Genomic DNA, 24,698 nt, shown 5'->3' on the forward strand with positions numbered 1-24,698 from the left:
TGTTGCCGCTGCACAAAGGTTGGCCAGTCGTCACACTATTCAGCGGAGACCTCCTCGGCTCTCGTCTTGCACAGGCTTCTCTTCGACATAAAGTGTGTTGCCGCTGCACAAAGGTTGGCCAGTCGTCACGCTATTCAGCGGAGACCTCTTTGGCTCTCGTCTTGCACATGCTTCTCTTCGTCTTAAAGTTTAAACAATCACGGGAGCGTTAAAGTTTCATCGTCTGTTTGGAATTTTCAACGTTGTCATACTGACTGGAGAAGGCATTGTTATAGTTTAGAATATGGATACTTATCACAATACTACTAAAAATATTTTTTTTCTTTGCACACAGTTTTATTTTAGTGAAAACAAAGTGATTTGTCTATAAAATTAGTCTTCTTCATTAGAGTGGTGCTGTCAATCTAGATAAATGAAGCTCCATCTGTACTTTCGTTAAGATCTGCATCAAAATAGTTGAATGCTGCTTTGAAGCTGTTTCTGTATGAAGTAAAAGGTAAAAGTGGGTGGCTACTTCCAAAGAGGTTTGTTTTATATCCCCATCCAATAAATACTTAGGCAGTCATTGTACTAACATTCGTAGCTCTGTCTTCATCCATGTGGTATATTTTGTGTTCCAGGAGTGTGACCGACCATAGCTCTGTCTTCATCCATGTGGTATATTTTGTGTTCCAGGAGTGTGACCGACCATGCGTGGGCTGTTGATGGTCCTCTCGGTGCTCTCTTTGCCGCCGTGTCTGCTCGCCGCCCAGGGCGCCGCCCCCTCGTCAGCCATAGAGGCCGGCTTGCTGTCCGTGCTCGGGCTAGGACGCCGCCCCCGCCCTCTGTCGCGCCGCCCCCACATCCCTGCAGCTATGCTGGAGCTCTACAAGAGGCAGACCGGGCAAGACCTGGACACCACGACGTTGCCGCTTCCAGGCCGTCTCACCCGCTCAGCCAACACCGTCCGCGCCTTCACGCATACAGGTTGGTACAACTGCTGTACGATAATCGCTGAAGGGATTGTTTTGAATCACGATTGTCCCTGCTTCACCCGTGGGTGTTAGTGGGCAACAATCTTTTTTTTTTAAGGAGAGTCAGATCCCCTTTTATGCCTTATTCTGTCTGACCCCATGTGCAACTGGCCTATGCAGGATCTTATCAAACAGAATAAAGGGGAGAGTCCATACAGTGCGAGGTCGATGGTACTGATAAAAAGTGCAATGGTCAGAGACAAGATTTGAACCTGCGTTATCTCTAACTCAGACTCAAAGTCCAACCACTTAGACCGCTCGACCATCGGCACTCCCAGTTCACATCCTTCCTAGTCACTTCCATTTTGGTGTTATAGTTTTTACTGTTGGTAATATTGGACTTATTCATATATACAATATTTTCTGTTCATAATCTCGTTCATTCGAATTTATCCACTCTAGCCGCAGTGTCAGTCAGCCAATCCAGAGCCAAAACTCGTCTAGATTATAAAATGCTGCTTGAATAAAGGCTGATTTCAGACGAGCTTTAAATTAGCTTTAAAAATCTTAAAATAGACGAGCTTAGGCATATTTGCACTTTTAATGGAATTTGCAATCTGTTGACAAATTGAGGGCCTGGCTCTGAAGGCAAGTGTTCATGAACTACTGTACTGTGGGTCCCAGTGCGGTAGTTGTCCCTGCCTCTGGTTTCATTAGAGTGTACATTACAATATTCGCATTTGTACAAAAGAGTCACACTTCCAAAATACAGAGGCAGCTGTAAATTTTTGAATGCTAGCCTACACGACTCTCTCCATTGCAATTTTGCAATTATTTTGACTGCTTTTTTTAATTAAAAACAATCTGGACAAAGTTTTAAATAAAAATATAAAATACGTATAGAAAGAGATGTAATTGAGTTAAGATGATTACATAATATGATCAGTAGAGTTGTTTTGCACTCGGTTATCCAAATCATTTATAGCCATATAAATATATAGCGTTGTCTTCTAAAACGTTTTGAGGCAAGTAATTAAAATTGCATTGTTTGAACTGTCAAAGTTAATCCATTGAAATAAATGAACTTAATGCAACAGTTTCTGTTCACAAACATTATAATATGCATTCTTAGAAGAGTTCGTGGGAGATTGGAAGAAGAAAAAAGTGAACCTCACATTTACGATTTAATACAAATGATAGCCTCAAAGATTAGAAATGAAAGTGAAACATGATGTTGGAAACTTGCCATCTGGTGAATACCGAAAGTGATTAATCATTGTTTGTGTGCCGCGGAATAAACAAGTTGTATTCGTTGCTTGATTGATAACATTTTATTACTTCGTTATCGACACAGATAGTCTTGAAAACAACGGGGATAGTGAAGGTTTCGGGAAAATCTTTTTCTTTGGGCTTCTAGGAAATTCACGCAGTGGATTTTAGCGGGTTCGTTGCACTGAGTGGCTTATCACACACGATGATTGCACTGGAATTGGAGTAATTCCAAAAGGAAAGACAAAAAGAGGGAGAGAGCAGACTCGGGCGCCAGTAAGACGTGGGAAGTGACATCGCAGAAGTAGGAAACTCGATACACCAAGGCTGACTTGAGTAGTCGTGCTAACTGGACTCAAATAATGATCTGATCCAGTGTCATAAGTTACATGACTACAGAGGCAGATACTACTGTGTACGAGTATCACAATAACGTTGTTGTGCAAACACCGCCCGCCCATTCGTCAATACGATCTGACGTTACGTTCACTAATTTTAGAATTTGTAATTTCTTCTTCAAAGACGATGCAGTTGTTTGTTCGGGTTGAATCATTACTTAACATTGACAATAGTGTTTTAAGGGAAAGATTATATGGACGAAATACGAGGTTGAGATTACATGTTATAAAAGATTTATATTTTAAAATAAATATTTTATAGACTATATTTTGTTGAAATACCCAATCAACAGATAGCTAACAAATGTGTTTGTATTGTTTCAGAGAGCGCAATAGACTCGCGATTCCCGCGGAACGACAGGTTTCGCCTCCATTTCAACGTATCCAGTGTACCTGAAGAGGAAAGGTTCACAGCGGCAGAGTTAAGGCTATCAGCGTTGCCGGTGGAAAGACGAGATAGCAGTACGCATGCGCAGAGAGTGCTCGTCCACGACATCGTCCGACAGGGCGTGAAAGGGGAGAGCAAACCTATTCTACGGCTAGTCGACTCTAAAGTGGTGGATTCCACAGAATCGATAACCTTAGACATCCTACCAGCGAGCCGGAGATGGAGAGAAGAGCCAGAGCACAACCACGGACTGTTGGTGGTGGTGCAGACCGTGGACTCCCAGACGTCGGCGGGGAACAGAAGTCACGTTAGGTTAAGGCGGTCGCTCGTCGAAGAGGAGAAAGACTGGTTAGAAAGACAACCCGTCCTGTTTCTGTACTCGGACGACGGTAAGCAGAAGGAGAGCAGCCTGGAGGAGATGCTGACGAGGAGAAAGAGGGCTTCCTCGATGTCGATGGGAAGGAAGCACAAGAGGAAAGACGGCAGGGACAACTGCAGGAGGCATCCTCTCTACGTGGACTTCGCGGACGTCGGGTGGAACGACTGGATAGTCGCGCCACCGGGATACGACGCCTACTACTGCCAAGGCGACTGCCCCTTCCCCATGGCCGACCACCTGAACTCCACCAACCACGCCATCGTGCAGACGCTGGTCAACTCGGTCAACCCCAGTGCGGTACCCAAAGCTTGTTGTGTTCCCACAGCTTTATCCTCGATATCCATGCTTTATTTAGACGAGGAGAACAAAGTGGTCCTCAAGAACTATCAGGACATGGCCGTACTGGGCTGCGGTTGTCGTTAACCTCCGACCCGGTGTTACCAGAACTCTGGCGTAGCGTAGTCGACGTCGACGCCACCGATCATCGTCTCTTATAATCTCGTATTGTATATTACTATGTACATTTCTTCCCCCCTGTGTATCTATTTCCGTTGTAAATAATTCAGTGTGTGTACAGTGTAACCGTTGACTTCTTCGTTGTGTTGTTTTTGTACAAAAAGAGTTGTTTAATATATTTTAGATTTAGGAGTTGTAGTGGATGACGTGCATTCACGAATCTGCAGATTTTATGTTGTTACCTGTTCAGTACTAATGCGGCCTTTCAAATTGTAAGATAACATTCTAATGACTGTTTTATCACAAACATTCTGCTTATCAACATCCAGATCTTATATGTTTATATTGTATATTAATGTATGTGCCTTTAAAGTCGTGATATTTATAAGTAGTCTATATTTTTAAATAATATTGAAGTCGTTTTGTGTTAACTTATATTCACCGTATATTTCTGAACACTGGAAGTAGTCACTGTGGGCCATTATAATTTTAAAATGTTTTGATGTAATTAGCAAAGAGACTCAATTTTAAACAGAAGGAAAACATTTTATATTGTGATTGAAAGTAATTCAAAACATTAACATAGCATGTTTAATATTTCCATTATTTTTATTAAAACCTTCTATAGAATACTTTGTATTTAACAATAAATTGTATTTGACTGTGAATGTATGCTTATATATAAGTCACTTAATGCATAATATATAAAACATAGTTTAAACTTTTATTTTTAAATCAATTTTTAAGTTTAAAATACCTTTTATTACCATAAACGAGAAATGAGTGGACATTTTAGTGTTGTCTTTAAACCCAATATTGGTGTAATTACTCGCAGGTTCTAATTGAAAAAATATTTATTTCAATAAAATAATGTCTATATTAACTTTTGAATTTTAAACACAGTAAAAATGTGTTGTATTGGGGAACAAAACAAACCAAAAAGCTTTATTTGTTGTGCCGGTATATTAACTTGAAAAAGAGCGGATATCCATTTGTAATAAAATCGCCCGAATGTATAAAAAGCAATCTTTACGAATATAAACGTCCACGATTCCGTTCAGCTCCAGTACTTTAAAAAGTCCTCAACATTCTTATCCTACCAACATTTCGATACGATCGGTTCCACATAACCGAAACTCGCAGAAAGCGATAAACCGAATTTCGGCCACGTGGTGATTCGATGAAACGAAACTCGGAGTGAGTGCCAGCTGGCTAAAAGTCAGAGTTCACTCGAAACCTGATGTGTCGGATGAAATGTTCAACTGCGGCTCTGTCCTTGTTAGTGTTACTTTCCCGTCAACCCATTGCCAAGATTGCAAATTGCCCCCCATTAGCCTTGAACAGGTTATTTGCAAGGAGCGTTTCTCAGATTCCAGCCAACAGGCCCAACACCTGGCTCGGTCTCTATCACACATAAACTGGTTACCTTATGTAAGGACAACTCCCAGCCAATATAAACAGCTGATACAATTAACACGTCAAATGGAGAGCTGCCCCTCACGTAATTTATATCTCTAGATAACAAACGCTATTTGAGCTCCTACAAATTATGCTCTCTCTCCAGGTATTACAGGCATATCGCATGTTTGAATTATTTAACAGTCAGGTTTAATATATACATACCTTGTAACGTGACATGCACTTACACTAGAAGTACTAGTGTACTTGCCTGTTCGACATGAAATGTTCACTCATTTTAAAAACAGTTTTACTTAACGCTTTTATTTTACAAGGCCTACAATGACGTAATGTGTTAAAACTGCTGAGTCAAACTGAATTGTGTATTTTTGTAAGAGTATGGTATATTTTCAGTGTTCTTGTTATACATAAATGCATAAGTCTATATTTATATACCAGTATAACTTAGCATAAATCCGAATAGTTTTGTATCAATGAAAGCAGCAAGAAAAATTTATTTGGTATTAGAGCACAGAAAGATCCTTAAATTTGGAGCCCGAAGGGGTACAAGTTTTAAATACATGATGTTATCGCAATTTGGTTTATTTTCTTTCATCCCTTTCTTCAGAAAAAGTGCATAGTGGAAGAAAAGCGATGTATTATAATGCATTGTTCTTACTTACATCTAGGAGAAACAATGATGAGGTGACAAAGGTTCTGGACATGGCTCAAAAAATTCTTGAAAAATAATGGGTTAAGTTGTCAATTTTGCACGCGCAGACAGTGAAGTAGGACCTAAATAATTTTTTTGTAAATAATAACTCGTCATATATGGAATTTTTGTTTTCTTTAATATAATATAGGCTTATAGCCTACTTGTGGTTTATATTTGTTGCCGATTTGCATAGTTTTATTTTCATTTACAAAGTATAAAAATAATCATTCACTTCTTTAATATATCCATTGGTTTATCCTTATAAGCTAAAAAATCACTGTCTCCAATTTTATTAAAATATATCAATAAAGTAAATACAAACAAAATAATTATTAATAACAAATGTAAGATGTTGAAACTTAATCATTTACAAGAATTTTATACAGTTTAATTTGTGTTTGCCAATATTTGGTTCAACGTAGTGAAACCTAACACTCAATATCCAGCGTAAAATGTCGAAGTGAGAACAGCAATATTTTTGTCCAAAAGCCGAGCGCCAATTTTCATAGCGTAAGAATATAACCTAGTTTTTCTTGAAATCAAAAGAGAAATATGCCACAAGAAAAAAAATCAGTTTTGGTGGAGGTAAAAAATGGGAAGTTATAAAAAAATACGAACCATTATTTTATCTCCAGACGATGTATTTCCTAGCTTGATACACTCAAACTCAACCGACAAAAAAGGAAGTACATTTTTAACCGCCGACTGCTAACCATATATAGACTCTGAAAGGGGGAGAGTTTATTCTCCATGTCTAGTTTTTTTACTGTGACAAACCTATTATTTATGTTTCTGAAGGTCGGTTTTAAGTTTGTAAAGATTAAAAAAATAAAATCTAGGGAAACAATATCGTTTCATGTTTAACCCTTTTGATGGCTTCTGATTTTGATCTCCGCCCAAATTAGCGCGGCTAACAATCCATTTCTTTCTAAGGAAAGATTCCTTGGGTTTTTAGGAAACTTAAATTCTATATTTTATTGCACAATTTGGCTCTTGGCTTCTACACTATTAAGGCTTCATATCAGTCACATAAATGATCAGGAGGCCATAACTTTGGGATTGAAGCAATTAATTAAGCAATTATTATTGTCACTTATTATTGAGTGTATCTTCCCAACCTTTGGCATGGACATTATATGCAATGAGCCAACAATAAATCTGTTTGGAGTCAGGTGTTATTAACAACACTTTAATGCAAGCCTGCTTGTGAAGAATCTACAAACAAGACGTCATATAATTTTTTATTCAGATTTTTAAGTGATGTATGGGTAGAAACCCGAAGTCAAGTTCAGATTTTGATCAAATGTATTCAATAGGGACAAAGCCCTATGATGGAAGCGGTGATCAAGCAATAGGCTAAGGCTCTATATAATTTGGCAAATCCTACCCTAATTTGGTAACAATATTTTTCACTTATTTACACAGCCAGGGTCAATACTGATAGGGTATGAAGACAAGAGGGGCAAATCCCTATAATGGAAGTGGTGTTCAAGCGATAGTCCAATGCTATATATAATTATATATATATATATATATATATATATATATATATATATATATATATATATATATAATTTGGCGGATCTGATTTGCGTTTCAAGAACACAATTTTGAATCAGAGAATTGTATGCTAACCATGATGAATGATGAATATGAATAGTGAAACTGTTAAAAATGTCATTATTGGCATACTAACCAAGAATAAACCACTTTCATACTTACTCAACTTTGATATTGGATAATTAGATCACTGATAAAACACGTTAGTCCATTTCACGCATTAGACTTCATATTATTGACATCTCCACAATACCAGTCTGATACATTGGCTTAAGATGATATTAATGTAGTCAAGTAATCCAATGCGTCTTTTGTTCTACCTACTTTAAATGCTGCTTAAAACTATACATAGTGAACATGAGTTAGTGTTAAAAATATTTTTTTAATGAAACTAGCAACTATAAGTAACAAAAAAGTATAATTATCCTCAACGCAACAATTTTTTTTATTAATAGACATTTTATTCTTTTTTTTAAATCGAGTTTTTTTAGGAAAACAGTTTGAATAGTTATCTATTAACAGTTTCCCGTTTTTAAAATAATTTTGAATGTATACATTTTACATGGAACTAGAGGCAATACAAATGTTTTAAATAGGTTCAATACGAAAAAATGTATGGTGAAGTGGAATTTTTTTTAAGAAGTCAATTCATCCATATGGTGGATCCTGAAGAAAGGTCTCTAGCAGGATAATAAATTAAACACACACGAACATGTGAAGAAAAGTGATCAGTATTTCATCATTTAAATGTTTGTATTGCTAATTTCATGTTTCAATGTTAAACATTTTAAATTTTAACGTTTGGCGGATGCTTGAACAGAGAGGTTTTTATGTATTCAACGTGACATTGAATGATCTGAAGACGGGGTACCGAACCCTGAAAGTTGAACAATCTATCTAGTATTACACGAAAAGAAGTGTGACGGAAAACAGGTATTTTAGCTTTGTTTGTAGTCTACTTCATTTGGAGGCAAAACATTTTACAATAATTGTTTATGTCTACATTTAAATGGACTGATCCTTGCAACGGCACAGCGGGATGGAACTGAGAAGCATGTTCATCTCCAATGAACTGTGGCACAACGTGTACTTGTTTGTTAATCTGTGATTTACTATATAGCTTGAGCTGAATCCTTTCACATTTACATGACCAAATTTAAAAAAATCGCCTTTGTACATTTTTCAATCCAAACTAATAATAATTACCTGGATTTCAAAATTAACGAGTTAAACGTTCAAGGGGTCTGAACCCCCAAAATTTTCAATAACCCGCATTAGCAAATGATTGTTATTATTTAAATAATTCAGTAATATTACAGTTGACAGATTTTGAACATTGAAACGGGTCATAAACTTAGGAACAAAATAGGGAATGACTGCACTTGCCTTACGTTCTGTTCGCTATGGGAAAATATCAGTCATGAACCCCCAAATTTTTCTTAGCTACGTTCTTGGTTTTTAATAAATTTTACAACAATTACAGTAGAATAAATATGATTTTAAATTTAAACTAAATAATGCTTCTCCTTAAAGAACATTATTAAAAATAATGTATTATTTTTATGATTTTACGTTCACATTAATTTTCGTGTGGTATTAGTTTACAATATTAATTTCTTCAACATCGATTCCCACTTAGCTTACCTCTTAAAATAACATCTCCTACCTGGATGACTACCACATTTTAGAGATATACAGTGTTTAAAATGCTAACGACAAACCAGAGATTAATTCCAAGATAAACAAAGGGACCTCTTTTTTCTTTACGTCTTGTAATTTTGTGTACTGTTTGATCCCTACTACAGTTGAATGCCTTTTTTGAAGACAGAAAACTATAAAAAAGTCTTTGATCACTACATTACAGTTTCATTTCATAATAGTCTAACTCTCATTTATATGCAGCTAAATTTGAAAACTAAAAAACTTGTAATTAACTACCAGAATTTAAGTTAAATCGCCACTTTGTTTTGGGGATCTAAAGTTTTAGTATGCAATCAAAAAGAACAAAAAGATTAATTTATATGTTACGGCCCCAATGTAACAAACATTTATATTTTCATAGCTTTTTGGTATAAAAATATGAATTTAGCCCAATAAGTAAAATGTACACAAAAAAGAAGTCGATCGATATTCAGCTGGACTAGTTATGGTGGGGTCTAGTAAATTGAACGGATAAAATTACAAAATAATAACATTTTCGACAGGCAATTACAAACTAACTAGTCTTCAAACGCCCAAATAATAGTAATATCAACGTCAGATAATAGTCTTATTAGAGTCAAAGAACGAAGTAATAGTCATATCAGCGTCAGACAACAAGATAATAGTCGTATCAGTGTCAGATGACGACATATCAGTGTCAGATAGTTAGGTAATAGTCATATCAGCGTCAGACAACAAGATAATAGTCGTATCAGTGTCAGATGACGACATATCAGTGTCAGATAGTTAGGTAAAAGTCATATCATCGTCAGACAACAAGATAATAGTCGTATCAGTGTCAGATGACGACGTATCAGTGTCAGATAGTGAGGTAATAGTCATATCAGCGTCAGACAACAAGATAATAGTCGTATCAGTGTCAGATGACGACATCCTGTATCAGTGTCAGATAGTTAGGTAATAGTCATATCATCGTCAGACAACAAGATAATAGTCGTATCAGTGTCAGATGACGAGATATTACCAGCGTCAGATAACGGGATAACAGTAATCTCAGAGCCAGATGACGAGATAATAGTCATATCATCGTCATTTAACGAGATAACAGTAATCTCAGAGCCAGATAACAAGACAATAGTCATATCATCGTCAGATAACGAGATAACAGTAATCTCAGAGCCAGATAACAAGACAATAGTCATATCAGTGGCAGATGACGACGTATAAGTGTCAGATAGTTAGGTAATAGTCATATCAGCGTCAGACAACAAGATAATAGTCGTATCAGTGTCAGATGACGACATATCAGTGTCAGATAGTTAGGTAATAGTCATATCAGCGTCAGACAACAAGATAACAGTCGTATCAGTGTCAGATGACGACATATCAGTGTCAGATAGTTAGGTAATAGTCATATCATCGTCAGACAACAAGATAATAGTCGTATCAGTGTCAGATGACGACGTATCAGTGTCAGATAGTTAGGTAATAGTCATATCAGCGTCAGACAACAAGATAATAGTCGTATCAGTGTCAGATGACGACATATCAGTGTCAGATAGTTAGGTAATAGTCATATCATCGTCAGACAACAAGATAATAGTCGTATCAGTGTCAGATGACGACGTATCAGTGTCAGATAGTGAGGTAATAGTCATATCATCGTCAGATAACGAGATAATAGTTACACCAGCGTCAAATGACGAGATATTACCAGCGTAAGATAACGAGATAACAGTAATCTTAGAGCCAGATAACAAGACAATAGTAATATCAGTGGCAGATAACGAGATAACAGTAATCTAAGAGCCAGATAACAAGACAATAGTCATATCATCGTCAGATAACGAGATAATATTTATATCAGTGGCAGATAACGAATAACAGTAATCTCAGAGCCAGATAACAAGACAATAGTCATATCATCGTCAGATAACGAGATAATATTTATATCAGTGGCAGATAACGAGATAACAGTAATCTCAGAGCCAGATAACAAGACAATAGTCATTTAATCGTCAGATAACGAGATAATATTTATATCAGTGGCAGATAACGAAATAACAGTAATCTCAGAGCCAGATAACAAGACAATAGTCATATCATCGTCAGATAACGAGATAACAGTAATCTCAGAGCCAGATAACAAGACAATAGTCATATCAGTGGCAGATAACGAGATAAAAAAATGTGAAAGGCACCCTTTTTAGCTAAATAGTAGATCTTTAGGGGGTGGCCGACACGGGTTTAAGTTATATTAACGTGCGTGCATAGATCACACGTATGTGACTCTAGGCTCTTGCGCTTGTACCCATTATCACCTTCACCCACGGACTCTAGTAGTCATCAGCCCAAGATCAGCGAGGTACGCAGATAGATGTAGATGTAGAGGGGTCCACCTGGCACAGGTCGGGGGGGGGATCTGGAATGCGGTGTCTGATGTAAATGTGGGCGATGATACGGTCCGCACCCGCACCAACACAAATAAACACATCACTCGAATAAATAATGGAATAAATAAATAAATCAGAGGCCCGTGGAGTGGGAGGGGGCCAATTTATGGACACAGTGCACACCTGGCCTCTCCCCACACACTCGATTTATTTTATTAACCTTTATCTCTGACCCTTTGACTCGATCTGTTACCCCGTGTTCTTGTCTCTTTTAACTCCTTTATCTCCTTGTATCTGCTGGTTTGGCTTACAGAGAATCCTCTTTTTGCTGCGCTGGTTTTACGTCGTGTCTTTTTTCATTTCGTTCTTGATTAAAATTTCGGCTGCTTTGACTCTCTTGTTGTTTTTGCAGTTAAGAGTTTAGCGTTTCTGAGTCTTTCTTTAGGTTTTTGGCTAGTTATGATAATGGTTCGCAATATACAACCGGGATGCGAGTTGCCATTTAATTTTTTCCATAAATGTACAAGCGGTACAGGCAGAAAAATATTCTGTACAAGGGGATTAAGTGATTTTAATTTAATATAAAAGTAATGGTTATCTATATGTATTAAATCTTAATAAAAACCTGTCGTTACTAAAATATGTTTAATGTATAACAAGCCATGTGAAACTTTAATATCCGTTAAATAAAATTCTTTTTATTTTGAGTAATGGCCCGATGTTTATATTGCAGCTGATAACTGCAAAACACTGTACGTTTTCTTACTGTAAGTCTAGGCTAGCAAGAAAACTTTTGGCGGAACGCAAGCATTTTCAATATTTGTCAGCCATGTACTAAATGAGAGGTAAAATTATAAAGAATATCAAGAGTTTAGTTAGAGCTATTTAAATAGTTTGCTTTTGAGATATTGAAACAATGTAAAATAATGTATATCAACATATCAACATTTTTCATATTTGGCTACGAAATATAGTTAGTATGCTTTATTTTTTTAGACAAATTGAGATTATGAAAACATTGTAAATACCACTTAATTATGAATCACAAACAAACCAATAATTGTACTTTTTATTACTTGAGGCCTTTCAACAACTAAGCTCTTTTCATCAGACATTTAAAAAAAGTAAACATTCATCCATGTCAGACATGAAATTAAATGTTAATCAGAATCTACCTGTTATGCAGACCTTTCAAGTGAGAACTTTGTCTCTTTATCTAGTTTTCTGTCGATAGTATAACTATAGCAACAGCAATTGACAATTAATGAATAATTAATGTGTTTACTGTAGCACAACAAGATTGTACACTGTTCAAACAAAATAGGATTTAGACGATTGCTGACATAATGGTGTGCATATTTATAGGTTTATATTGTTTTTTATTGTTTGAAATTTTTATTTGTTTTTCGCTGGCAAGCGAAGTTTTAGGTCGGATTGCTTCGACCTAGCTATTCAGAGGCATGTAAAGTAGTATTACACGTTAAAAATACGTTATTTGTATGTTTTTCAGTAATTAAAAATTAATTTCTTATTTTATATGTCTAAGGCAATGCAATAACATGTTGTAAACAAAAATGGAACTAGATCTTCAAATAAAATTAAAGTCCATTTCTTGCATTTCATCATAGACAAACAAAATTCACAATTAAGTTCTCTAACATTGAGAACTAAAAGCATAATGAAATTACATAGATAATCAGTGCATTTTATATTTGCAGGATTTTAAAAAGGACTTTTAATAAATGCATAATTTTAATAAATGCATATGTTGTGACGTAGGCCAAGCAACATGTAGGAACCTAAGGAGACTTTCTTTACTAAAAGGAAATGAATTCATATGTTGTGACGTAGGCCAAGCAATATGTAGAATTTAAGGGGACTTTCTTTTCTGTAGGAAATGAATTCATATGTTGTGACGTAGGCCAAGCCACATGTAGAACTTAAGGGGACTTTCTTTACTGAAAGGAAATGAATTCATATGTTGTGACGTAGGCCAAGCAATATGTAGAATTTAAGGGGACTTTCTTTACTGTAGGAAATGAATTCATATGTCGTGACGTAGGCCAAGCCACATGTAGAACTTAAGGGGACTTTCTTTACTGAAAGGAAATGAATTCATATGTTGTGACGTAGACCAAACAACATGAAGAACAGGAATCGCATAATGGAAGGGCCATCTTAAATGGATGTGATTAATACATGTACCCTGCTTTTGTATCATAAAAATACCTTTTGTCTCACCAGATACAAGGTTCACATAGATCTCTATTGCAGTACATAAGATTGGTACTTATAACATCGAAACTCAAGTCCTTTAAATCCACAAAAATTTACAATAAACTTATTCTTGTTATTCTTATTCTTAACAGTTAGAGTGCTAAGAACCGAGAGCTCAAACCACAGTCAGCTCCGTGTCTTTGGGAATTCCCAGAATACGAGAGCTCTCAGCATCTAAGAGCTCCTGATGTCTAGTAGCTACGAGCACCTGGGAGAATTCGAAATATGGGAATCCCCAACAGCTCAGATTTCTCAGCCCCTAAGAGCCCTCAGTCCTTGGGAACTCCCGAAACCTGAGAGTTTCTGGCTTATTGCAACTTTGTGTCTTTAAGAGCTCGAGGTCCTGAGAGATCTAAGCCAATAAGGGTTTTCGGCCATTGTCACCATCCATCCTCTAGCAGAAATCAAATCCTCTAACAGCTCCTGGCATTTGGAAGCGCTAGTTTTCCATATAGGTCTCAACCACTGTGAGTTCCTAGCCTGTAACAACTCGCGCCCTGTGGTATTTTCCTGTCTCTACGAGTTCCAGCCCCGAAAGGCTCTCGACCACTCCGGTTTTGTGCAGCTTCCTGCTTTAGGCGGCTCTAATCTTCTGGCAGATACTGGACTAGAGTGTTCTCGTCATTTGGCTGTTATTAGCTTCTGACAATATCCGCTTTCTGGCAGTTCCTGGCCTCTAGGAGGCTCAAATACATCCCCACCTTTGCTAAGTCCCGGTATTTCGCGTTTCCTGGACATCGGTAGATGTCGGTCTTCTGGAGATTACGGCCTTCGGCTGCACCCGACCTCTAGCAGCTCTCAGCCTTTAGCAGATCCTGGCATTTGGCAGGTTCAAACTTCTGGTAGGTATTGGTGTCCGATAGCTCTCGGCCTCAGGGAGATCTCAGATTCCAGACCTCCCGGTCTCTAGAAGCTCCCAGCCTCTGGGAGCTCTCAGCTTTTCGGACCATTCGGTCTCTGGCAGATCCCAAATTTCTATAGCCCCCAACCTCTGGCAGGTTCTGGACTCTGGCAGTCCCGCCCTAAGGAAACGCTTGAACTCTCTAGCTTCCAAGCTCTAAAAGCTCCCACTTTGGCAGTCCCCGAATTTCAGCAACCTCCAGCCTCTGTCAGCTAATTGTGGTTACAATGATACAAGGCCTCCGTCCCCTTGTCCCAAAGGACGTCGATATCCATTCTTGGTTCATATTTATCTTATAATACATTCGTGTAAACCCTTTGCCAAAATAAATCCAACCGCATGGCGTATATAATAGTTGTGTAGAAAACATATTGACACTAAGTCTGTGCTCCTTAGAACCGATTGGCCCCAAGAACAAATCCGACTTTTCCATTACTTCTGGTGATCTTTCTCAATAACACATTATGTTTGTGGTGTCCATAAAAAGATTTCGATCAATATATTTACAGAAATAATATAATTGAAATTGAAATATCGCAGTAGGCCAGAACATGTATTTCATTGCACAGTCAGAGATACAAGTAATTTTGACATGCTCTCCACAGTTTTCTTCATTAAAAAAAATACAAAAATGTAAGTAAATTCATTCGCCAATAGTTATTTATTGGTTTATTTACTCCCAGACCCAGCTTTGATGGCAGTCAGCCAAATGGGTGGTCTCCCTGTCAAATGTCAAAAACTCACCGATATTATAAAACACATGTAACGCTAAACAACGTTTTAAACAAGTTCTTATCGCCTGGAGCGACGGAGTATTCTCGACTGAGACTGGACATCTGTTGATGAAGTGGACACCCGCTTGTGAGAGTAAGTGTTCACAAACCATCCTCACCCAATAATATTAACTTCCCAACTAATAATAGTTCCTGACACCCATGAAGGAGTCAAAGAGTCTGGTTACAGGCGGTCAGGGGCGCAGACGTTTCTCTTAACGACTGTTCGTAAATCAGATATAATTTTATAATATTTACTATCAAAATGAGGATGCTGTACGACGTACCTTTCGGAAGGTGCGAGGTTCTTTCCCTGGTGAAATCTGTAAAAAGCACCGAATTTCCAGCCCTGATGTGATGATACAGGATGTGATGTGAGGGGGTCATTTCTCACAATGGTTTTTAAACGTGACATCACGTTATGCAGAATAGTGGTGGTGGACGACGTACTATCGAGGATCACAATTTTCGTGTGCAGTACGATAAATTAAATAGCTGCAGCTTGATTGCCTACTACTACATTTGGTTTTAGAAACATTTGATACAAACGAACTAAGCTGAGCTATAAAATTACCCTATCTTTAAAAATGAAGCTTTTCCAAGAGTATGTAGGTGAGAAGAAGTAAACGTATTTTCTGAGCTTCAAATTTTTTTTAAGACTGAGCAGGAGGCGGTTGCTATTGTGGATGAGGCCCAGATTCGCCTTAACAGACCTCTTAATTGGTAATGTCAACATAGGGGAAACAGAAAATGTAGCAGAGTAGGTAGCTTGCTAAATCGTTCTCTGGTGTTGTATCACTATAGTAGCATTGCATTGCTGATCTTTCTCAAATGCCACACAGAATTCGCAGATTTGTAGTGTTCAGACGGGCATAACACAGGATCCAACACCGTCAATGTTGTTTCACTTGGCCGAATATGATAGGAAGTAATGATAGGCCTCTCAGGAACTTGACAGATTTTTATAATAGGAAATTCCAAATATTACTGCCTTAGCTATGTGGGGAACTCTGGACTTGGAATTCCAGATAGAGATTTATATGCTCTATTTTATGAACAATCGCCTTACAAAAGGACCCCAAGGAAGGTGTAATTTATATGCCGAGCCGACTACCATGAATCATCTGCTGTTGATCACGTCCTTCAAAGTTTTTACGGAATTCTTGGTAGTCCCATCAGAACCCATGATGCTGTAGGCGACCAAGTGATTGTGATACATGATGGTTGCACTTTGCAAAGGAGCAATTGTTCTTCCTTGAACATAGTAGCCGTGAATATAGTGAGTTTTTTTTTAATTAAGATGCTCTATAAGTTATGGGAAGGAACTCTATGAACGATAAGTGGAGTGCTTGTGTTCCACATGAATGCAAATTCAACACAATCATGAGGTCTTCATGACTCATAAGTGCTAAGCTATAGTAAAATCATTTTCAAGTGCACTATCTCGCCTAGTCCCAGCTGGGGTCTGCCATAGGGGGGAGGTAATAGAAGCTACGAGCTCCCAAACGCTAGTGGGAGGAGCAGGAGGTCCCAGAGTTCGGGAACTGCTGGAGGCCGAGAACTGCCAGAGGCGGATTTATCAGATGCCAATACCTGCCAAAATACTGGGGCTGCCGAATGATAGGTCCAGACAGAGACTGGGATTTTCTATAAGTAGTGAGCTCTCAAAAGCTGATAAATACCAGAGGCTGAGATCTGTAAAAGGCCAGGACCTTCCAAAGACCGGGAGTCCAAGGGACTGGGGGCTCACAAAAGTCAGGACTGGCAGAGGTGAATAATGTTCAGAGGCTGGAACATGCCAAAAGCCCGGCAGTTCTGAAAGCTGAGAGCTCACTCCCAAAGGACAGAAACTGGCAAATGTAGGGAGGGGTTACCAGAAGCCTTGAAAGGCCGTGGTTTTCCAAAGGCCGGGAGGTTCTAGAGACAGAGCTGCGAGATGCCAGAGGTTTCCGGAGGCCGGAAATTATCACGTAGAGAGAGGTTCTTGAGGTTGTGAAGAGCTAGAAACTGGATCATGCCAGACGCTGGGAATGCTTAAAGGCTGAGAGCTCTTAAAGACCGGGAACTGATAAAGATACATTGCTACCAGAGGCAGCAACCTGTTAAAGTCCTAGGGTTGTCGAAGACCAGAACTTGCCAGGGGCTGAGAAGTTCTAGAGACTGAGAGTTCTCAGAGACCCGGAGGTACCAGAGGCCGAGAAGTAACAGAAACCGAGAGCTCCCAACGACAAGGAACTGCCAGAGGTGGAGGGGGGCTGTCAGGGACCAGGTGGTTCAGTGATGCAAGTTTCAATGTACCAGTCTTATGAACTTGCAACGGTAATTTACATAATTCTTCTGGCTGGTGAGCCAAAAGCTTTTATTATTTATTTCCATTCCTATCTGTATGTATTTTCTTCCACACTCTAGTTAATTATGTATGTAAGCGTGATTACTGGAATATGTCGAAACGATGTAACTTTCCTCGATTAAAGTTTAAATATATAAAATACAAATATAAAACGTTCCTTTACGTCTTTTACGATACGTATTTTCACGTCACAAAACACTGTACAGTCATTATTAATCCGTGAAAGGGAGATTTTGACATTATATTTAGGTATCAACCGTAAAAATTATGAAACTTTAAACCTGTAGCGATACATGAACTACTTCATTTAGCTTCTGTACATCACTTTTAGTAGATTTCTCTTCTTATGAAATGCAAAGCATACCTTGGCGCTCAAATCAATGTAAAACCACCTTCATTTAATACTCTTATCGACCGCTAGCAAATACATGACTCTGAGCATTTTAGGGAAAGTAAAATTATAAACACAAGTAACAGCATTCACCTCCTGCTTGACTTCGACAGGTGATGTTTACTTAACAAGAGCAAACAATGAAACTCAGAATCGATCTCCGAGCCTTCTTTATCCCGACACATCCGTGATCCGTGAGGCGTGATCCTTTAAGAACCGATTAAAACGGATGACATCTGCTTGAAAGGCTGACATGTAAGACAATAGTAATTGAATATTTAATAGGGAGCTTAAACACACAACGGGACCGCCGCATTCCCACACGCGGGCGCACGCTCACACGCCATTCAACAGGCCGTGATTTATCGGACGTTAAGAAAGGTTGCATTCTTTAGCTAATAAAAAAATGAATATTTTATTGTTTTAACGAGGCGGGGCTTGGAGCTGTGTGTGGCTGTGAGGTGGCCGGTGCCCGCCGCTGCTCGCTCGCTCCGCTCGCTACTCGCGGTGGGGGGCGCCCGGCGGTGTTTGTTTTTTTGACGCTGGGTGGTCCTTGATAAGAAGAGCGACCTAAGTGCCGGCCGCACTACAGTTGTTATCTCACCTTCTTTCGCAATTTGAACAAAGCCCTCCAAATTGCGTCTGCTTAATCACCCCGCTGGCCCCTCCCCCAGTTAGGACCTCCCCCTCACGACTCCATGGTCTCATTACCCCGAACTGCCCGACGTCGCCCCACCGTTCCCATGGTCAGTTTCCTGTCCACACTCGACACCGACACACGTTTCGGTTGCTATGGAAACCACTACTACTGCTATGTTGTATTTGAATAACCTTTGCAATTGTCTCTGTTGCTCATAAGCTAAATAGTATTTACCTAAGGTAATACTCATTGAGTCTTAACTCTAATTCAAAGCTGTAGAATTGTTGCATTGTGATGGTTCTAATATCCTTGGTACATCACGTCTCCTTTTTACTTTGCACTACACTCTAGAGCTTACAATTTATTCGTGGTATTGTATATACAATATTACAATATTATGTATCTTTCAAAAAAATCTTAAATATCTAGTAAAATCGTCAGAGAACAATATATGGAATTAGTAATCTAATAATGTGCCATGAAGTAAGTGTTATTGAAAAACGTGACTATAATGCTTTTTGTAATTGAAGAATAGTCAATTTAGCGTTCTTATCATTGTTGTTCATTCATTCATCTATTATTAGCACAAATCCTTAAAATAAAAATAATAACAACAAGGTTTATCATTAATGATCTATTGGAGCTAAGGAGCTGAGTTTTATTGATTAAATGTGTGTCTTGATTAAAAAGTGTTTAGCATAAATTTAATACAGAAGTAAAATTTTAAATATATAAACATTATTAATAATGTAATAAAACAAGAAAACTTTCAATACTTTCAGTATTAATAAATAACTGAAACGATTAAGCAGAAATGAAAGACGTACACCAAGTAAAAAAATAACTGCCCATAAAATTATATGAACTAACACAGAATGTATGTTTTCAACGGGTTTACACTACAATAAGAACACAACAGCCAAACAAGATGTGTGATAATATTATTTGTACAACTATAGCAAAACAGGTTTGAAAACAAATAAACGTATAATTATACAAAAATCAAAGAATTATCTATTTTATTAAGCAGTCTCACTGCTGTATATTTTGAAACATTATAGTACTGGTGTGTATTGTATTGGTGAGATTATTTATTTTTGTGAATAAGGGCAGTATTTTATAATATGGATATTAGTGTGTCAATATTCTCCTCCAGCGAGAGGAAATATTACATGTCGAGAGAAAACAATTATCATGTAAGAAATGTAGTTGATGGTGTGTGCTGTATTGGGAGATTATGTATTTTTGTGAATGAGTGAAATATTTTAACATAGATATTAATTTGTCAATATTAACCTAGGAAAGAATCATCATGTAAAAATGTAGTTGATGGTGTGTACTGTATTGGGAGATTATGTATTTTCGTGAATGAGTGCAATATTTTAACATAGATATTAATTTGTCAATATTAACCTAGGAAAGAATCATCATGTAAAAATGTAGCTGATGGTGTGTACTCCTCTAGTAAGTCGACCTTATCATGTAGGAATGCAGTTACTGGTGTGTACTGATTGGGAGATCATGTATTGGGAGATTATTTATTTTCGTGAATGAGTGAAATATTTTAATATGGATATTCATTTGTCAATATTACTCCTCTAGCAAGTCGACCTTATCATGTAGGAATACAGTTACTGGTGTGTACTGATTGGGAGATCATGTATTTTCGTGAATGAGTAAAATATTTTAATATAGACATTAATTTGTCAATATTACTCCTCTAGTAAGTCGACCTTATCATGTAGGAATGCAGTTACTGGTGTGTACTGATTGGGAGATCATGTATTTTCGTGAATGAGTGAAATATTTTAATATAGACATTAATTTGTCAATATTACTCCTCTAGTAAGTCGACCTTATCATGTAGGAATGCAGTTACTGGTGTATACTGATTGGGAGATCATGTATTTTCGTGAATGAGTGAAATATTTTAATATAGACATTAATTTGTCAATATTACTCCTCTAGTAAGTCGACCTTATCATGTAGGAATGCAGTTACTGTTGTATACTGATTGGGAGATTATGTATTAAAATTTAAATAAAATAAAGTCTATGTTCTTTTTTATGGGATTGAACCACCTAACCTATTCTATTTACATGTATTGTCAAGAAATTATATGTTTTATGTGTGCCTTTCTTATATGTATTCTTATATGCCTTCCGTGACTAAAGATAATTTAATTTAAAAAGAAACCGGTACCGCAACACAAAACGAGAATCGGTTAGGTGATCAATTATAAATATATTAATAAAACAACCCAGACTGTTTCACAGTGACAATTATTATGCATCACGTCGCGTCTTTTGAACCTAAGAAAATGATGGCGCACTCACAGGTTTACCAACTCTTCTAGCACTAAATAAATTAAAGTATTACAATTTTGATGTTTTAGATGAAGTGCCATTGTTAACATTAATTTTGAAATAAACTAAGCGATCGAAGGTGTGTAGTATCGTGTAGTTCTGTAGTTCTCTATACGTTTACAGTTACGGGTAAAGTCGTGCAGACAACGCATAGATGTGGTTCACACACATCACAGCTGAGTGTTGTGTTTAACCATCTAACCAGTTAAAGCTACAAGTTTCCTTCAATGGATCAATCTTTTTATTTAGAAACGATGTAAAAATAACTGTGAAAAGAACCAAAGCCTAAACACAGAACCAATCTTGACACTATTAGGATGAATCTGACGTTTAAAAGAAATTCATAAGATTATTTAATAAGTCTGTTTTACCAAACCTATTAAAAATACCTGCTATACAATACGAAATCTATAAAAAAGACTTATTGACTGACTGGCTACTAGAGTAGATTTAGATCCTAGTTTATGACACTTCCGGACTCTCGACCATCCCTAATCCCTGAGCATCCACTACCTTTGGAGCAACCTAACTTCGAGAAGCTATGGCCTTTAATACCACACACTTGAGTTCCTTGAAGGCTTTGATCACAGGCTTCTTAAAAGCCTTTATCTTATAGATCCAATAGAGTCAGGAATTGAAATGAGTTTTCTTTTCAAATTCGTTAAAAGTACAATTTGCAGCATCTTCTGAAACTTTCATATTTGATTTGAAACTTCGATGAATTGATTACTTTTCAGTTAAGCCAGAATATTATGTATTTTACTCACTAAGATATTTGTTATATATACACCAGTCTATTTGAACCACTTTAGTTGATTCTGCATAACAATAAAGTTTCGAAAATTTAAATACAAGGCAGAGGTAACAATTTTAGTTTTAGAAACTTTTTTGAAAACTGTAAATGTTAATTTCCACATTGTTTTGGTGCAGGTTTGTTTTACTTTCAAGCGTTGGGAGAGGTGCCCTAAAACCATGACGTATCTCATATGCAGAAAAATGTACTAATCGTATACAAACCACATTGGAGAAATTATTGCCAGCAAGGGAATCGATATTGTATTAAAAAAAGAATTAATTATAGCTTACTTTAGTTTATTTTGAAACTCTTGGTTTGTAAAGAGGTTTCCTTTATATAATGAATGAGAATAGTATTTTGCTTATATATAAATAAATATATGTAAATACATATATATATATATATATATATATATATATATATATATATATATATATATATATATATGAGTTTTAAAAACTTTAATTGGGATTTTGTCCTTGACGACACATTTTTTATTACTTAGTAACGTCATATCGTTTAAAATTTTCTTAAGCGTGAGATTGAACAAATATTCAATTTTTGATTAGTCATTAGTTGAATTGAGCAAAGAACTATTTATATAAAAAAGAATTTAATTTATTATCTACTCTCTCCATGTGCTGTGTAATATCCTTTTCCAATGCTCTAATAACGGCTCTCTTACAGATTTTTCGATCTATAAAAAGCTACACAGCTCTCGGTTTATTATCCACATGATGATGTATAGATGTTATCCACGCTAACAGTTTGTGATGTGCAGTAAAATGCGGTTAACCCTTTTCATGTTTTTGAAACATAATCGTCGCTTTCAGGTATGTACATTTGTAAGAGCCAATAATGTTTAGAATTAATAGTAAGTATATTTGACAACTACTGATAGTGATAACACTAACTTCATGCCTATTAGCGAATTATGCCAGCTAGTATTTGACACCTAGAAATTTTGAAAATATCCCAACGCTTTTAGAGTCACAAAACTAACATATGTTTCATTTATTCTCAGAAAAACGACTAAAAATTGGGAGGAAATATTTGGATGATATTTCCTCTGTTACTTTCACTCACTAAAGTCAGTCTCAAATTAGGAAATTTTCACAAAATCTCCGTTTTCTTTGTTTGAAGGTTATTTTTGACGATGGAAGGATTGTGAAGGAAACAGGATTTTTCCCGGACATTTGCCACCGTTCAGTGAAACAAGAAATCAGTAACACTACGTTCCGAGATCTATAATCTGATCTCTTCTTCAGGTAATAACTAACCTAATACATGATTACAAACTAGGTTAACAAATATAAACAAATCATACCAAAGCGTTATGGCACGCCTAGTCAGGAATCACAACCACCATGTTGTTTGTCAACTTCACTAACTCTAAAACATGCACTTAATAAAAAACTATACACAGCACTAATCATTAAAACTTAACTACAGAGTACAGGTCACAATACGCCTGCATTCGTCTACCATCTCCGTTTTCATAAGAAAAATGCACAATTGGCCACAGGTGTATCTATAAATATTGTAACCCTCAGTGTATCACTGAAGTATTTTACAATCTATTCATCCAAAATTTATGCCTCCTACATACTAATACATTTTCATTGTTAGTACCGTTATTTTTATTTGTAAATACATCAATTCCATGACTAATTCATTTCATTTCTTCATCGTAGTGATCTATCTACTTACGGGACTAAAGATTAAAATATAAAGCCCTATTTGACAGATAGAGTGTACATCCGAAATTTGTTCACCAAGGGAAAACCCACGAGGGCTGCGGGAACATAATGCGGAATTCCCAGGTGACAAACGCATCAACACCTGAGAACTAAACCATCACACCCGGTTTGAAGACATTATTTAGTTAAAACTCACCGCTGTCAGGTTATGTCATATACCATCTTCCTTCTTTTAAAAACATCCGGAGACTCCAATTAATATTTCATATGATGCTTTGGATCCATTAAAATATTTTGTAATTGACTTTGGCTATGAACTATAACCAAAATGATTACCGACGGTATTATACGTAAACTATTAATGTTTTTAATAATTAGGTGGATGTAACATAATTGTGGCGCAACGCTTAACTGAGAATATTAGATTAGAGAAGTTGATCGTAGACCGACCGAGTCAGGTAGCAATGTTTGGCGAGTTAATCTTTACCTGGTTTTAAGGGTAACGGACCATATAAATTCTTGAACTTTTAACTGAGTAAACCGTTAGGTTCCAGGAAGGTTTATAAATACCTTAGCACTTTGTAAAGACCTTGACAATTTTAACGAGCTTGTATACCCAATTAGTTTAGTTCCATCCAATTAAGGGCCTCCTCATCTAAACTAGCACCTATGAAACATACTGTGATTAGTTTAACTTCTTAGCTCTTATTTTCCCTTAATTGGGGTGATCTATGAAATCATTTACATAGCGTTCAAATACTAATCTATTCTTCTCTTATTTCTAAACGTATCTGTTTTTATTTAGTGAACAATGAGGATCGAGAATGCTTATTCTAATTATTATGAACAGATTTTCATGGAGTAATAATCTGTTGTTTTAAACTGTTATAATATAACAGTTAATATATAATATAATATTTTCTATCTTCTATT

The 24,698-nt window shown here is 36.8% G+C and overlaps 1 protein-coding gene across 3 annotated transcripts in view; it reads left to right on the forward strand.

Moving 5' to 3' along the window:
* LOC124356660 (protein decapentaplegic) overlaps positions 1-5,837 on the forward strand; it is a 63,870-nt gene extending 58,033 nt beyond the window's left edge. For all 3 annotated transcript variants that reach the window (XM_046807791.1, XM_046807789.1, XM_046807792.1), the window contains exons 2-3: positions 676-966; positions 2,945-5,837. In XM_046807791.1, the coding sequence (XP_046663747.1) occupies positions 690-966; positions 2,945-3,810 (1,143 nt within the window). In that variant the 5' untranslated portion in view covers positions 676-689 and the 3' untranslated portion in view covers positions 3,811-5,837. The remainder of the gene's footprint in view (positions 1-675; positions 967-2,944) is intronic.
* The last annotated feature ends 18,861 nt before the right edge of the window (positions 5,838-24,698 follow it).

This window comes from Homalodisca vitripennis, chromosome 3 (assembly GCF_021130785.1).
Source record: "Homalodisca vitripennis isolate AUS2020 chromosome 3, UT_GWSS_2.1, whole genome shotgun sequence".
Taxonomy (NCBI): Eukaryota; Metazoa; Arthropoda; class Insecta; order Hemiptera; family Cicadellidae; genus Homalodisca; species Homalodisca vitripennis.